General features: G+C 43.6%; 1 protein-coding gene across 1 annotated transcript in view; it reads left to right on the top strand.

The window, feature by feature from the left end:
• Window positions 1-18009, top strand: part of RFTN1 (raftlin, lipid raft linker 1) — a 127121-nt gene that overhangs the window by 59517 nt on the left and 49595 nt on the right. The window contains exon 5 of the mRNA XM_066628221.1: window positions 16973-17303. Coding sequence (XP_066484318.1) covers window positions 16973-17303 — 331 coding nt within the window. The remainder of the gene's footprint in view (window positions 1-16972; window positions 17304-18009) is intronic.

Raw genomic sequence — 18009 nt, 5'->3', positions numbered from 1 at the left:
ATAATTTACTGAACTGTGTACGGCATGCTGGTCATATTTTGTTTTCTCTGCAATTCACTCCTGTTGACATAATTCAGACCTAATTCTGTGCCATTTCTGATCTTGGATTAGTTTGTAAGCCTGAAATTTCTGGCAGAACCTCAAGCTCTAACAAGTGAGAAAAGTATGAACTAAAGCTCTGTGGACTTGAACTTCCAGTATTGTAAGAGATCTTCAAGTGTAAAATTTGTTTTCAGTTGGAAATGCAGTAAACCTGGTGAAAGTAATTCTAGATTGAGATGTGGTCAGCGAATGGGTGGCATCCACAGTGATAGCCATGGAAACAGTTTTAGTAGTGGCAGTGCTCTGCAACAGTTAGTAGAAGGGGAACTGTGCAAAAACTTGTGAAAAGTAGTGTGACACATTACACAATGTCTTTCGCTAGCGGAAGAATGACTCTGGAATATCGGTAACTTTCTCTACCTTGTGCAAGCAGAAGATACCCCTGGGTACCAATCAGTATCTTTTGGAAATGTCATTAATGCAGCTTGCTTTCCAGCAATGTTTTTTTTTCATGATGTGGAAGTGTTACCATTATGAATTTCTGTACTGATTTTGCTAGTAGTCTATTCTGCTTTATAGAAGTAAGATTGGCCTTAGAGCATTGTTTATACACCTGCACTGCCAACTCTGCCTGCCTTCTTCTCTTTCCATGCAAACCAGGCATTCTCTGGGAATCAGACACACTTGGACCATTGGCCATTCAACAACTTCTGACAGTTTGTAACATTCACAACAGGTTCATGTCACAAACCCAAGATATTCTAGTGCTCAGGAGCTGTTGTCACTACTTTAATGTAGCAGTTTAACTGCTCAGCGGTTTTTCACCATTCCTGAGCCATGCAGTGTCCAGGTTCCTAGTTTTCCTCATCAGTTGTACCATTGTAATATATCAGCTTAGTGAATTGCATCCTTAATCACTCCTATCTGTGACAATGGTCACTAGTTTTCATATGCTATAAACCGCTACCTGTGGTAAGCATTGTGATGTAAGTGAAGTATAAAGTTGTATCCAGAGTTGTAATTAAAACAGAAACCTTGACTTTTCTGGTCAAATTTCTAAAAATTGCTTTATTTTGTGTTTGTCTATTGGGCAAACTTTGTGTAGGGTGCAGACCTTTCATGCTACACAAGTGGTTTTATGTGATAATGAAAAATTGACATGTTTTCAAAACCCATAATGTAAAGTTTGATACAAATGAAAATGTTTTGAAATCATTTCTGATGGCTGAGAATAAGCCACCCTTTCATTCTATGAATGAAATGTTCTCTGTTCATTTGAAGCCTTCTGCATAGGGCAAAACTTTGCATAATCCAATATCTAAAATATCTACCCAATTTATGTCTTTCACATAAACAATAACTTGTGTCAAATTCTTAGAAACTGAGAATTGTATCAGAATAATGGAAAATGTCAAGGACGACCCAAAAGTTGCTTTCAAATTTAAACATATCTTTTCACAAGTGAGCCCAATAAATAAAGTGACAGATGACGGGAGGGCTCCTGTGTTTCTGTCAAAATGACCACAGAGAAATACTAATGAAGAATGATGGTCCTGGAACAATCAGGCAAGCAAGCCATGTTTTCATGGCAATTTTTGACATGATGTAGTTATACTTTTTGCTTTAGTAACTTGAGTGTAATTTTTGCCTGGAGATTGTTGTTTGTGTGCCACTTGTCAGAGCATATTTGTGTAACATTTTACAGGGAATTGTGTGAAAACAATGATATTTTTTTCTGCATGTATTTCCAGGCAAGATGAATAACATTACTGCTAAATAGTAGATAAGTTGTGTTTGTGTTATTGATTAAACTAAAGATGTTCTTGATTTTAAAAATGTTAGCCATTATCTTGATTACTAGGATGATACATACCAAACAGCAATCCCAGCCTTCAGTTCTGGATTTAAAATGAGAGCAAAGGAGGGAGGGGCTGTGTGTCAGAATGGTGGAAATTTACAGTTCAATCCTATGCAGCTGTCATGCTGAGAACACATGGGTGCAGGCACAATGTTCATCAGATCCTATGCGCCATTGTGGTGAAGTGGCTAGTCAAGGGAAGAGAGAGCTGTTGTGCTTAGTCTGGCTGCTGTTATCACTCCCTGTGGGGCTTCTCTGATCTACAGCAGCTCTGTTGCTGGCATAGTGCTTTGCAGTCATTGGGGGCATATCCATCTTGGGAGGTTTGGGTCCATTGTCTGCTGACCCCACTGTGTCCCAGCCCGCCCCATACTGCCCTCCTCCCGGTTTCAGCCTCTCTGCTTGACAGGGTTGCATTGATGGTTGGTTTGCACCCACAGCTCCCCTTGCCTCCAGAGGGGCGGTGCCCCCCCCCCAGGACGGCCATTTGTCTGTATCTGCAGTTTTAGCTATCCACGGGGGTGTGTCCTGGAATGGAACCCCCACGGATAAGGGGCCACGCCTGTATAATGCTCTTACCACTGAGCATGCCCTCCTGTCAAAGCTAGCATTCCCTGCAAATGTTTCATTTCCACTGGAACCATCTGTTCTTGCATTCACTTGCTGTCTCACTGTAGCATTAATCATATATCCCAAGCCTGTCTTTAAAGTATTAGTGAAATAACCACTTTGCTCTAATGTCTAGTTTGTGAAACTTCCTGAGTCGGTCTAAAATGTAGCAAGCTGGGTTGAGTTACTGTATACTGGTACCATTAAAATATACATTTGCTCTGGATGGAAACCAAGAAATCCCAGTTCCTGACATCAAAATGATTAAGAGAAATTCAGAAGATTTCTCTTTGTAAATCAATCCTTTGCAAATTGAAAATCTTTTTCCAAGGTATTGTCCTCATTACATTATATTGTTCCGTAACATTTACAGTATTTGTTGTTAGTGGAATTAATATCTTGAGCATGGAAGTATCTGATGTGCTAAGTGTAACGTATAGCTAAAACGAATAAGAAATAACATCTGGATATAAACACAGTCTAACCACAGATTTTGCTGCCTGTTGTTTCATTCTGCACAGTTGGGTGTTGATATTGAAGGGCAGCCCCATCCTAAAGGGGGTGTTACGTGAAAATCCCCTTTTTCCTTTTAGTTGTAATTTTCTCTCTATATCTGGTTATGTTACAAAAACATCATGCAGGCCACACTTCCCCCAGCACGTTTCCATAAACTCTGGTCAGGCTACAAGCTCATGGCATTATATTGTTTAACCCAATCACTGTTTATGCAAAAGTGTCTCCTAATCCAATCACTGTTTATGCAAATACATTAAACTTCTCACACAGGCCAAATTCAGGTCAAGTCACAAGCTCACAACCTCTGCCTCTCTAGGAAGAAGTCTGACATAGTAAATCATGGTTTAAGTGTCTCCTACATTACTATATTCATTGTATTGTTTTAACTCAATCACTGCTTAAGTACTCTATGCAGATTTGAACTGCTTTCCTGGGTTACTGTATTGTGTAAGTTCCCCCAGCTAGGAAGACAGTCATTTGACCCTATTGAATTTTGCTGATAATCCTTTCAATGTTTGACCTATTCCAAGTACCCCACTGTGTGTAGTAAGCAAGCACATCCAGGTCAGCTATAGGTCACATCCAGGTCAGCTCCAGGTCTGGAAAAAAACCCTTTTAAGAGAGGGCTTCTGCCCACATGCTCTCTCTCTGCTCCCCCTCCCAAGGACCAACACACTGTGTTGGGTCAGAGGGTCTTCCTCACAGGACTCTTCCCCCCCCCATCCAACTGCTCTACTAGACAGGTACATATCTTGTGTTCTGGAACTCTTTCCCTTCTTTCTCCCCTTTTTTCTCCCTTTCGCTCCCCATCCAGTTAGCAACTGGGTTTGGCAGACCAGGGACCCCTAAAATCCTTCCCTACAACTGTTCCCTTTCTAATTTCCTCGGATGCACCAAATACTTTTCACATGCAACCACCATAAAGCTAGGTACACGAGATGCAAGTACTAGGACCAAGACTCATCATTTTTTCCATGTGCACTATGTTTACCTGTGTGCTTTTGTAATAAAAATATAATTTTTTGTTAAAAGTTATCTTTCTCTCAGTCTCCTCCTTAAGCTAAAAGGGAATTTCTCTGCATTACGCCATCTTGTTATCCAGCCTATGGTCCTGAAGTTTCCAATAAGGGCAGTGTAATTATCCCCCTATACAAAACAGCCCTTTTTGGTAACAGGGGCTGCTGTACAATGGAGCTGAAACAGATCTACTATATCCTGTGTGGGCAGGGAGGCAGCCAGAAGTCCTCTCAAGGTAAGGGAACATTTGTTCCCTTACCTCATGTCAAGCAGCTGCTATAGGTCTACTTGGTCTACGCAAGTCCGGTTGCTGGTGCAGAAGCAATTAACCCCATGTAGGGTTTTCAGGCCTGGGATGGGGGATAGGATCTGGCAGCAGCCTCTACTGTTGTCCCTGCCCCTTCTCAGGCCTGAACCATCCTCCTCTCCGCCCTCCCCCTATCCCGGAACATCCCCTCACCACTTGGTAGCATACTCACCGCTGTTGACTCGCAGGGCTCTTCCAGCCGGTATGGTGGCCCAGCATGCACCAGCACTAACCTCTGGGCTTGCACCTCCCTCCTTCTGGCTGCCACAGAGTGCTGTCTCCCTGGCAGTGCGCATAAAATCGGTGCCAGGTCAGGTCAGGTCAGGTGCTACTGCCAGGTAGGATCAGGCCTTAAGATTTCCCTAACCATTTTAGGGAATTAATGCAGCTGTCAAAATATAGTCTGAATTAAGGTTTGGTCTAAGCAGAGAGTGTTTAAGAGCTCAAAATACATTTACCGATTACCTAAACAGTGTGTTCCACATTTCAATATTTCATTTCAGTCAGAGTTTTAGTATTTCCACCTGTCTAGTATTAATTCCCCCCTCTCCTTTCTCTTATTGTAATTTCACTGTTAGCGTTCCTTCCACAAGATCTTGGAAAGCTTGTCACTTCATGTATTTTAAAAAATATATGTCCCGTCCTTCTCAACAAGGATTTAAGGTGGCTTATAAAACGGTTAAAAAATAATACAGTTAAAACAACCGAAAATAAGATAAGAACAGAAAATACAAAACAATCCAACCAGGAGAGAACATTACAAGGGGACAAAATTGTAAGAAATCTGGGAGGAGCTGGCAAAAAAAGCCAGACCTCAGCTGGTGGCAAAAACATACAAAGAGGGAACCAGCAATGTTTACATGGGCTGGGTGTTTCACATTGTGGGGGCTGTCATTGAGAAGGTCCTATCATAGATCAATGCCAACTGAACCTCCTGCAGCAGAACCTGCAAGAGCCCCCCCCCCCAAAAAAAAAGATTTTGCAGGTTGGATTTTCCATGGGAGGAGGTTATACTCCAGATACCCTGACCTTCCAGTATTTAGTGTTTTAATGACAATAACCAGTGCTTTGCATTGTGCCCAGAAACAAGCTGGCAGCCAGTGTAGCTGAAATAACCAAAGTATAACACCACTGTAAAGCCTTGCCCCTGTCAAAACTCTTGTTGTTGCATTCTATACCGTTTGAAGTTTCCAGTCTTCAGAGGCAGCCCCACTTATAGCAAGTTACAGTAGCCTAACTTTGAGGTAGCTAAGGCATGCATGGGTAACCATGTAAGTTATACCTGTACAATAACAATGGGTACAGATATATATGTGTTCATCCCCAGCAGTAGGGGGAGCAGTCACCTGTTCAGTTCCTAGTTTTAAATGTTTGTAAGATTGCTATCTCCTGCTTTGATTAGACTTCTAATTAGTTTATTTTACATGCTGCTGTTGTCTTATGCCATGACCTGTTGCTTCTCTTGTTTTGTTTTGCAGGATATGTTTTGTGCAACTCAGCTCTGGTGTGAATTGAGTTTGCTTTTTCCACAGCTCTTCTAACATGTGTTACCAGTAGTCTGAGAGGTGACTAAGGCATGGGTAATCATGGCTAGATCTGCTTGAGTTAAGGAATGGGCATGGCTGACTGTAATTGCTCCCTCAGTCCTTGTCTTCCCATGGGGGTGGGCAACTCAACATTTCAGGGGTTAAGGACGTGTTCTAGGCGTCCTGGGCTCCACTTCTGGGGAAATAATGAACACACTGCAAGAGGGTGCTACTTGGGCGATGTTTATCTATTTAAGCAGTCTTGTGCTTCCTGTCTATAAACTTTCTTGCTTGTCTATGAACTTTCTGTTTATAGCGCATGATACAGTAAAACAGAGCAGTAATTAAAATAAGGTCATACAGTGGAACAAAGAAGTCAAACAAGCTCAGAAACAGCCTGTGGAAAGATCTTCAATCTCTGGCAAAATACTTGCAGGGAGGTAGACCGTCATTCAGTACTAGGCAGGGAATTCCACATTTTGGGGGCGATCATCACAAAGGCCCTCTCACACATTATCACCAACTTAACATCAGGGGACAGGAGGACTAACAGGAGAACCTCATTCCCTGACCTCAGTACTGTGTGTTTAAAATAACATTTAGTTTGGCCTGAAGATACAAGTATGCAATTGTTTCCTTCCATTCCTGCTGCAGTCCTATGAGCAGGAATTTCCATTGGGAACAGATTGGGAGAGTAATGGAGGATTGGAAAACACTATACAGGTGTGTGCTGTTTAATGATGGGGATGTGTTCTCACATCCCTATCGTCGAGATGGTCGTTAAAGTGTTCCCTCGCCTCGAGGCTTGTCTGAGCCTGCAGAGGTTGCAGACATCTGCCTGCAGCCTCTGCAGGGCTCAGAATGGTCGAAAAGGCTGAAAATTGCAACTTCCAGAGAGTTTCCAGAGAAACTTTTTTTTTTTGGCCTTATAAGGTATTCTGAGGCATGGGGAAGCCCCTGCAGGGCCTCAGAATGCCTTATAAGGCAAAAAAGTCACTTTCCCTCTTGGAACTGGAAGTTGTGATCTTTTCGGCCGTTCTGAGCCCTGCTAAGGCCATGGGCGGACATCTGCGGCCTCTGCAGGGCTCAGAAGAGCCTCCAGAGGCAAGGGCAGCACAGTTCCCCTTGGGTTTGGAGGCTTGTGGGGGTGGCAGGGATCTGTGATGGATCATCGAGTATGTGGTCTGTTGCTGATTGGAAAGTCGCTGACATTCACCTATATTTCTTTAACAATCACCCCGTGAAGCTTCATTGCATAATTCCTTATTTGTGCCATTGCAATAGAGGCTCAAAGAATGTAACTAGCTATTGACTGTGTCTGTTGCTGAGCTGAAAATGGAATTGTCATATTGGATTAAAGTCCATCAATATTTGTCTTCTGAACTCCTTTCAGTGCGAGATGCTGGACATGGAGTAAGAATTCTCCAGAGAATGATTCCAAAACACACACTTCACGTATTTCATTCCTGTCACATAGTTTCAGTCCTTGTGGCTTAGTTTTTCCTGAAACCACCAGGTGGTTTGTATTTTGCTCAGCGATGTCATCAGCCCTCCTCATAATCATAAGTAGACAAAATGGAATTAATTCACTCCAGATTTTTCAGCAGTTAACTTGCATTATCCCAAGGAATGTTATCTCTCTGGGTAAGCTTTGCGTGTTTTCCTAAGCGTTGGGAAATGATACCTTCACCCTATTCAGTTGCTTTCTTTAAATCTTTGCAAGATTTTGAATAGTTGCATTTGTGTTATAAAAGTCTGTGGCAGCCCTATAACTTTCTACAATATATAAGAAGTGATTTATTCTGAGACAAGGAACTCCTAAACTTTTATCTGAGATCTGTAAATTAAACTGTAATTCTTGCTTAGGGCCCCAAACCAGAATATATCACTGGGGGGGGGGGGGGAATTGTTTAAACTGTTTCTATTATCTAAGGATTTATACATGCACGATTTAATGCTGTTTTACTTATTACTTAGTAAATGCAACTTACAGCCCAATCCTATGCAAGTTTTCTCAGAAGTAAGTCATGTTGTAGTCAATGGGGCTTACTCCCAGGAAAGTGTATATAGGATTGCAGCCTTAATGAGAGAAGAAAAATCCCAGCTGTCATACCCATCAGGCTGGTTGACATATAAAAGCACTACATTTGTAATTTTTTTCCCAGTATGTAAAATATTCCAAATTAGCTTGCCAGCACTGAATGATATTTTTATGTACTCCAGCTTCTTTCCAGAGCCAAGTGCATGTTGGGATAAGTTTTTTAAAATCCAGCGCATAAATGTAGATTTGAGTGACCATACGGATGTGCAGTCTGCCTTGGAAGATTCTGAAAATGGTGCCACTTCAGACATTTCGGTCTGGCTGCTGAAACAGCCACACAACATCATGAAATACTGCTTGAGAAAGGATTGTTTTGTTACTAGTTGTGGTGACTCATGCTAGGTCTTTTCTCACTTCTCGAACAAATTTTATTTATTGCATTTTTATACTTTCCTCCAAGGAGCTCAGGATGGTATACATAGTTCTTCACCTTCTTTTATCCTAACAACAACCCTGTAAGGTAGGTGAGGTAGAGAGATAGTGACTGGCCCAAGGTCACCCAGGAAGCTTCATGGCTGAGTGGGGATTTGGATATTCTAAGTCTAAGGGTGCAATCCAAACCGGTCCTTGGGCCAGTGCAAGTCCCTTGCTCCAGCCTGCAGGTGTTGCAAAAGTGACACAAAACACTTTTGCACCACCTCAAGACTCGGGAGGCAACCTCTGGCGCTATTGCACCAGAGGAAATGTGAATTCACACTGATCATTTTGGGCTGGCTCGGGGGTCTGGGGAAGGTGGGGGGAGGGAAGAAAGGAGGCGTTCTGGGGTGGGGAAGGCCGGGCAGGCCTGTAGGTGGGCTGGGGCCAAATGGGGAGTGGAGTTGGATCCAGCACTTGGCCGATCCTAATCCCACTCCTGGGTTCAGGATGTGGACTCACCTCCCTGCATTACAATCTCTGAGCATGAACTGGAGGTTGTCCATGACTTTGTGTACCTTGGCTCAACGATCTCCGACACTCATTCTCTCGATACCGAGCTAAACAAGCGCATCGGTAAAGCAGCTACCACGTTTTCCAGACTCACAAAGAGAGTCTGGTCCAACAAGAAGCTGACGGAACATACCAAGATCCAGGTCTACAGAGCTTGCGTCCTGAGTACACTTCTGTACTGCAGCAAGTCATGGACTCTTCGCTCACAACAGGAGAGGAAACTGAGCGCTTTCCACATGCGCTGCCTCCGACGCATCCTCGGCATCACCTGGCAGGACAAAGTTCCAAACAACACAGTCCTGGAACGTGCTGGAATCCCTAGCATGTATTCACTGCTGAAACAGAGACGCCTGCGTTGGCTTGGTCATGTCGTGAGAATGGATGATGGCCGGATCCCAAAGGATCTCCTCTATGGAGAACTCGTGCAAGGAAAGCGCCCTACAGGTAGACCACAGCTGCGATACAAGGACATCTGCAAGAGGGATCTGAAGGCCTTAGGAGTGGACCTCAACAAGTGGAAAACCCTGGCCTCTGAGCGGCCCGCTTGGAGGCAGGCTGTGCAGCATGGCCCTTCCCAGTTTGAAGAGACACTTTGCCAACAGTCTGAGGCTAAGAGGCAAAGAAGGAAGGCCCATAGCCAGGGAGACAGACCAGGGACAGACTGCACTTGCTCCCGGTGTGGAAGGGATTGTCACTCCCGGATTGGCCTTTTCAGCCACACTAGACGCTGTGCCAGAACCACCTTTCAGAGCGCAATACCATAGTCTTTTGAGACTGAAGGTTGCCAATACAATCTGATTTAAAAATAGTGGTTTCCTAAAGTTATCCTTTGAGCACAACTAAAGCTAAGGTATGAATTGGAAACTTCAAGCTTATGCTATTACATGCTATACTGCACTACCTGAATGAAATTACTGTAATGAATGGGGCTGGCATCCTTTCATGTAAATAGAACTGGTGTGGTGTAGTGGCTAATTGCTGTGAAGAAAGACTTTTTCACTTTGAATCTCACCTCTGCCATAGCACTAATAATAAAACAGCATTTATACAGCTTATTTTGATTATGCAAAGTACTTTGTATGCATTATCTTGATGTTGTACTATGATGTAGACATCATATTTCCCACATTACAACTGCGGAGGTGAGATGGAGTGAGACTCAAACCTAGGAGGTCCAGATTTGCAGATCAGTCTCTTGGCCACTGTGCTACTCTAGTCCAGGGGTGTCAAACCCGTTTCATACCAAGGGCCGAACAGCATTCATGGTGCCTGCTGAGGGCCAGAAGTGATGTCATTAGGCAGGAAATGATGTCATTAATCAGGTCATAACCAAAAATAAGCACTTTTTCACTTCAGAGTTCATTAGCTGCAAGTGACAGAATAGAAAATACACAAATCTTGATCATATTTCAAGTTATGGGAGAGCCCAATTTTCATTTGGGCTGTCCTTATAGCAGTAACACCTCAGCAGCGGACAGCCTGAGGGCTGGATAAAAAGCTTCCGTGGGCCGCATTTGGCCCCCCGGCCTTATGTTTGACACCCCTGCTCTAGTCCATGAGTTCACTAGAGGCCTTAAGTAACCCACTTCCCAGCTGCGGTACTACTAATAATATGAAAACCTTTCAGGATTCTGAGAATTGCACTGAAATAAATATCTTACACAGTCAGTGCTCTACAAATGTTGAGTATTATTATTTCGTTGCAGATTAAATATAGCTCTTGAATATGAACGAGCTTTTGTTGCTAATAGTGAATCATTGCAGTTAGATGTTAAATTCCAGTGGCTAGACAGGGGCTTTCTCAAATTTTAGAAATTGCTAATCATTGTGCTCTGTCCTTTTGGATCACTTTCTGCTTCCAAGAATAGCAAAATGGAGAAGGTAGCATTTTTGAACAGATAGCTTTCTGAAAATGCTATCCATTGGGATTGGCTACCTGGGTCAGAGCATCTTGTTAATCCTGGGGGAAGAAAGAGTGCATTTTCAACTTGCATCTCTAACAGCAGTACTTTACCTGAGTGGCATTTTCTGCAGTTGAGTGCTTTGTGTTCACATGCACCACCCTGAGCAAAAATGGTTTGTTGTTTCTATGTGGAAACCGTCGGCATCTAAGGCAGAATTAACTTAATGCTGGACTAAATTACTGCTGTTTGAGAGGATACATGTTAAGATACCCGATGGCTCACCTGGACCACTGTCTACCTGGACCACCGAGGAGTTAAGTCAGATAGAGGTTAAAAGAGAAGATGTTTCAGACCTCATTGATAAATTAAAGATCAATAAGTCACCGGGCCCTGATGGCATACACCCAAGGGTTATTAAGGAATTGAAGAATGAAGTTGCAGATCTCTTGACTAAGGTATGCAACTTGTCCCTCAAAACGGCCACGGTACCAGAAGATTGGAGGATAGCAAATGTCACGCCTATTTTTAAAAAGGGAAAGAGGGGGGACCTGGGAAACTATAGGCCAGTCAGCCTAACATCCATACCGGGTAAGATGGTGGAATGCCTCATCAAAGATAGGATCTCAAAACACATAGACGAACAGGCCTTGCTGAGGGAGAGTCAGCATGGCTTCTGTAAGGGTAAGTCTTGCCTCACGAACCTTATAGAATTCTTTGAAAAGGTCAACAGGCATGTGGATGCGGGAGAACCCGTGGACATTATATATCTGGACTTTCAGAAGGCGTTTGACACGGTCCCTCACCAAAGGCTACTGAAAAAACTCCACAGTCAGGGAATTAGAGGACAGGTCCTCTCGTGGATTGAGAACTGGTTGGAGGCCAGGAAGCAGAGAGTGGGTGTCAATGGGCAATTTTCACAATGGAGAGAGGTGAAAAGCGGTGTGCCCCAAGGATCTGTCCTGGGACCGGTGCTTTTCAACCTCTTCATAAATGACCTGGAGACAGGGTTGAGCAGTGAAGTGGCTAAGTTTGCAGATGACACCAAACTTTTCCGAGTGGTAAAGACCAGAAGTGATTGTGAGGAGCTCCAGAAGGATCTCTCCAGACTGGCAGAATGGGCAGCAAAATGGCAGATGCGCTTCAATGTCAGTAAGTGTCAAGTCATGCACATTGGGGCAAAAAATCAAAACTTTAGATATAGGCTGATGGGTTCTGAGCTGTCTGTGACAGATCAGGAGAGAGATCTTGGAGTGGTGGTGGACAGGTCGATGAAAGTGTCGACCCAATGTGCGGTGGCAGTGAAGAAGGCCAATTCTATGCTTGGGATCATTAGGAAAGGTATTGAGAACAAAACGGTTAGTATTATAATGCCGTTGTACAAATCGATGGTAAGGCCACACCTGGAGTATTGTGTCCAGTTCTGGTCGCCGCATCTCAAAAAAGACATAGTGGAAATGGAAAAGGTGCAAAAGAGAGCGACTAAGCTGATTACGGGGCTGGGGCACCTTCCTTATGAGGAAAGGCTACGGCGTTTGGGCCTCTTCAGCCTAGAAAAGAGACGCTTGAGGGGGGACATGATTGAGACATACAAAATTATGCAGGGGAAGGACAGAGTGGATAGGGAGATGCTCTTTACACTCTCACATAATACCAGAACCAGGGGACATCCACTAAAATTGAGTGTTGGGCGGGTTAGGACAGACAAAAGAAAATATTTCTTTACTCAGCATGTGGTCGGTCTGTGGAACTCCTTGCCACAGGATGTGGTGCTGGCGTCTAGCCTAGACGCCTTTAAAAGGGGATTGGACGAGTTTCTGGAGGAAAAATCCATTATGGGGTACAAGCCATGATGTGTATGCGCAACCTCCTGATTTTAGGAATGGGTTAAGTCAGAATGCCAGATGTAGGGGAGAGCACCAGGATGAGGTCTCTTGTTATCTGGTGTGCTCCCTGGGGCATTTGGTGGGCCGCTGTGAGATACAGGAAGCTGGACTAGATGTGCCTATGGCCTGATCCAGTGGGGCTGTTCTTATGTTCTTATGTCTGCTTAGAAAGTCTGTATTGTTACTAGCTATGATCTCTCACCTAGACAAAAATACATTTCTGACATTCAGTCTGCTGCAAATGCATATTGTCTACTTTTTTGTTGCTGGGAAATGCCAGGAAATAGTCCAGGTTTCAGAAAACCTTTCTGCCCCCCCCCCCAACCTATCCAGATATCCTTATCAACATGTTTGCTAGTCATGTAGTATCAGGGCCGGCCTTAGGAGCTATGAGGCCCAATGCAAAACACTTTTGTGGACTCCCCTACCCACCAGGATGAGCGACAGTGTTACCACCAACTACTTTGGGGGGGGGTTCAAACCAGTCAGACCAAGGGCAGGACCGAGAGAGCTGTCCAGTTCTGAATTAATCGCTAGTCACTTCCAGGTTCTGAGACATCGCACATAGCTTCAAACAGCAACAAGGAGGTTAGGGTGGACAGGAGGGCTTTCCCCAGCACATCATTTTCACACGCAGTAGTTCTTTCTGCTGCACCGAGCCTCCAACCGCTGTTTGAGTGGCATGGCGCAGTCTCCCTGCCAGGGTAGCAGGTGGTCTTCGATGCCCTGGCAAGTACCTTGCAATGCCTCAGATTGTCTTGACGCCTAGTTTGGAAACTGCTATGTTAAGCTAAACACCATCCATATTAGGCTGTAAATTGCTAAGAGGTTCTACCATGATGTTAGTTTCACTATTGCAGCGTTATCAGGAAACTGTATGTCTCAACCTCAAATCCTGCAACCATGACCTGATTTTTTTTTTCTTGCTTTCCTGGGGAAGCACACTTCAGTTCCTGCTATCATTCAGTTCAGCACTTAAACTGCAACAATAGTGTAAAAGAGGAAGCTGTTTCTGTCATCCAGGTGTCATGCATGTACTCAGCTCAGTAGCACCACCATTGGGAAGTTGAATGACTCATAATATTCTGGGGGAAGGTACAACGAGATCTCCTCTGTTTCTAAAAAGGGTTGAATGAAATGATTGCTTTTCTTCCTTGACTTCTCAGTCGGTGTGCAGTTCATCATTTTAAAAAAACAAAACAAAACTTTATTTTGGTCTCTAATGAGGTATTAGCACTGCATATATAAAATGCAGTAACAGGGTATATTTAGATGTACAACATATGCAAGAATCTTCAGTGAGTTGATTTCCATATTAGCTCCTTTTTAATACTGTTGATGTACTTTCCCATTAACAACACTGATCCTTATTTTGCAGTTAGGAACAGTGATGGGTTGATTTTGATAAATAGCAAAGAAACCTAATATGGATTAAAGTAATATGGATTTCCGGTGATGGTCCGGGTGGGCTCAGGGGGAGAAAAACTCAGGGGTGCCACACTTTTGGGGCCTCTGGGGGTGGCACTGCTGCACCTCTGCTGCCACCTCTGCCCACCCTCCAGAGCTCTTCTGTTGGCTGGGGAGACCCCGTGCTGTGTCTGCGGGTACTCTGAAAGCTGTCTGAGGCCTCTGGAGGGCTTTTAAACAGTACTTCCGGTTTTTGTAACAGTATTTCTGGTTTTTGTCAGAAACCAGAAGTACTGTTTTATGGCTCTCTGGAGGCCTCAGAAGGCTTTCAGTGTAGCCATGGACATCGTGCAAGGCTCTAGGACAGAGGTTAGTCTCTTGGGGGAGCACAGCAAGTTGTGGTCCTGTGCCCCAGGGAGGCACAGGGGACAAGTCTGCAACTGTGGATTTGAATTGAAACAGTCACTTGCACTAGTGGAAGGCTAATGCTCATGCATGGTGGGGGAATGATTTGGAGGATTGCTTAGCCTTCAAGAAGTGGCTATTTGAGGGCTACAAGTGTTTGCCTCTGGAAAGGGTAGGAAATTCTGGTTGTATAAGTGTAACTCTTCCCATAGTTCTTTGGATCCAAGCCATTGTATCTTAACTCTTCACCAAACAGATTTCCACAGGACCCCTATTCTAATTTTTAATAACACTTGCTTCCTCAACTTCCTGTAAACTACTACTTCCTTGGGGTGTGTGTGTGGTTCAGCTTGTAAGACTATTCAGCTTGTGAATTATTTTGTAGTACACGTTATGTTTTTTTCCCCTGTGTGCTCATAGTTACATGGTACTATTTACTTTCAGGAATGCGCACACTTTTCCTTTTAATCATATTATAATTATTAATTGTATTTTATTGTGGATTTTAATTTTAGCCATCTTGGCCACCTTTGTGCAAAGGAGGGATATAAATATTTTTAATAAATATTTATATATTAAATAAATTATACTTTAATATGAAGGAAAATTTCTGTAAGATACTATATAAGCTGATGTAAGCTAAACAACATATATAAGGACAACAGAACTGAAATGTTGGGTGGTGCAGTGTGGTGGATATATGACAAACAGTGCAGTCTTATACCTGTTTACATTGAATAATGTCCCACTCTGTTCAAAAGGGTTTACTCTGAAGTAACCATGCCTATGATTGCAGCCTTACAGTCCAGTCCTACCTAGGACTGGGCTGCCCTTTACAACAGCAGAACACAGTTCCTCTGTTGGAAATGACCATATGGCAGCATGCACAGTGTGCCAGTAGTAGCTATTTTGAGTCTGCCACTGCAAACACTACTGGCTGTCTCTGGCAGTGAAGGTGAACCAACTGAGTAGTTGGGGGTGGATGGAACAGGGTGGGACTGGGGAGGCATGGGGCAGTTTCTGGGTAGGGAGGGGTCAGGTGGAAGACAGAATGGGAGAGGGAAAGGCAGATGTTGGCAACACAAGTGTGCACCGAATCCTTACTCCATTCCCTGGTGTCTTCTCTCTCCCTTTCTCTCGCAAACTTGCATTAGCAAAATAGCTAGTGTGGATCCGGGGAGACCTATTGGGGCAGAGGAGCTGCTGCCCCACAGTAAGGAAACAAAAGGTCCCTTACCTTGAGGATACCTCTGCAACAGTTCCTCCCCCCCCCCACTGGATACAGCACATGCTCCTTTGGCACAGCAGAATCAGTGGCGAGGAATTTAGTTAGAATTGGGCTCTGTGAATTTCCTCTTGATCGGGACCAGCCCAGCCAAGAGGCCAACTGAAGTGGTTGTCTCAGGTAGCAGATTGGTAGGGCAGGTGCCTGTATCTGTCCGCCTACATGTCTCCACTGCTACTACTTCTCCTTCCTCTCCCTGAATTGGAAGAGGAGGAAAGAGAGGAAGAGAAAATGTGCTAGAACGTTGGAGAGTGGGAGGATCAGAGGCTAATGCATCAGTGGGTAATGAAGCAGCATTTGGCATGCCACTTCAGGCTTCATCAGTGCTGGCCCAGCTCTTGGTTCTTATGTTGCCTTGTTAGAATTATTAGATGATTATTCCAAAAAACAGGTATTCTTATGTGACTAACCGCTGTACTGCTGCTACAATCGCAAATAATTGATGGAAGCTAAAAACATCTGGTAGAAAGGAGTTGCTCACTAAGGTTTGGCAAATGTCAGAACTTGCCAAATTAATAAGACTGAGAGGCAGGAGATAAAGCAAGTATCAGCGTATTGCCATTTATTGATTTTTGGAAAAAAGGTACATTGGTATAAATATTTAAATTGGCTTTCAGTGTAGTAATCTTAGGTCATTCTTCTTTAATTGTTATTGAAAGTACATTTTGTGTTGCTCTCCTTATTAAATAATAATAAAAAGACAAAGGTAAAAATAGAACTAGCTTAAATGTTAAAGGCTGCTGTCCTGTAATACCTTTCTAGGAGTAAGCACTATTGAACCCAGTTAGACTTACTTCTGATTAGATAGGCATAGGATTATGCGCAAGAGAAGTGGCAGGTTGCATCTTTCACATTTTATTAAAATGTCCTGATAGCTGGAAATTGTTGCACTTCTTCTAGGTAATAAAGCTATAAAGCAGAAAATGTTCTGATTCCAGGAGGGATATCAGATTATGTATAACTGTAGACATGATAGTCTCTTGTATTTTCAAACTTTGTAATGTGGTTGTTTTTTAAAAGGAGCAGGTGCTGCTGTGTTTCTTTGGAATGCAAGGTTTTTCACTGACTATAAAAAAAATGTTCAAACCATAAACTAACTCTAGTTCACCTGACATGTGGTACATTTGAAACACTTCTATTCCTGAAAGACAACCTGTAAATTAAAATGTAATTTCTGATTTATAGATTCAAGATGCAGCAAGTCGGGGCTTGAGATTCGTTGGAATAATACCACAATACGTTTCCCAAATAAACTCCAAAAACAGCAGAGCTGTCATATCCACCAGCAACAGCTCCAGAGAACTAAAAGGTGACACAAATCAATCAGAATTACCCGAGGATTGTGCTTCATTGGATTGCGAAAAAGCAGATTGCACTAAGGGAAACAAAATCCCAGAAGTGAGAGAGGAAAACCTTGACCAGCATATGGACCCCAGTGAAGATCTGGGAGGTGAAGGGCAGGTTACTGAACATCTCAGTTTAAGCTCTGCTGGAGAAAATGAAGGGCAACCTCAAGGTGAGAATGCCATGGATCGATTAGCAATGCTGTACTGACTTGTGTCCTCTGCTTCTTGCTGCATAAATATGCTGCTGTGACATTTGATAGGACTAAACCCATACCTTATGTCAGGGGTGCTCTCACTTTTTTGGCTCGAGAGCTACTTTGAAACCCAGCAAGGCCCGGAGATCTACCAGAGTTATTTTTACAATGTTCGCGCCATCATAACATATAACATTTACGTGTACAATGCATGTCGGTGTACCTTGAGCCCCACTGAGTATAACAGGACTTACTCCTGACTAGACATGCCTAGGATTAGGCTGTGAGGCTGCAATCCTAGCCACACTTACCTGGGAGTAAGCCCCATTGAGTACAATGGGCCTTACTCCCGGCGTTTCCTTCCAGAGGCACCTGAGGGGGGGGTCGGCACTCCGTGATCTACTCATTTTGCCTCGCGATCTACCAGTAGATCACGATCCACCTATTGAGCACCCCTGCCTTATGTTATCCTTGATATAGCAGTATTAACATGCAAAATACTTTACAATATTTTATCTTATTTGTCCTTACCATAGCCCTTCAGTTTGATAAATATCCATTTGCCAGCAGGATATTGAAGGTGTGGAGAAAATGGCTACTGACAGACTTCGTGACTGAGTTAGCATCAAGTCAGGTTTTTCTGCTTTTAGTACTCCCCGCCTTTACTGGACCATGCAGGCCT

This window comes from Tiliqua scincoides, chromosome 5 (assembly GCF_035046505.1).
Source record: "Tiliqua scincoides isolate rTilSci1 chromosome 5, rTilSci1.hap2, whole genome shotgun sequence".
NCBI lineage: Eukaryota > Metazoa > Chordata > Lepidosauria > Squamata > Scincidae > Tiliqua > Tiliqua scincoides.
This window is presented reverse-complemented; position numbering and strand designations above follow the sequence as displayed.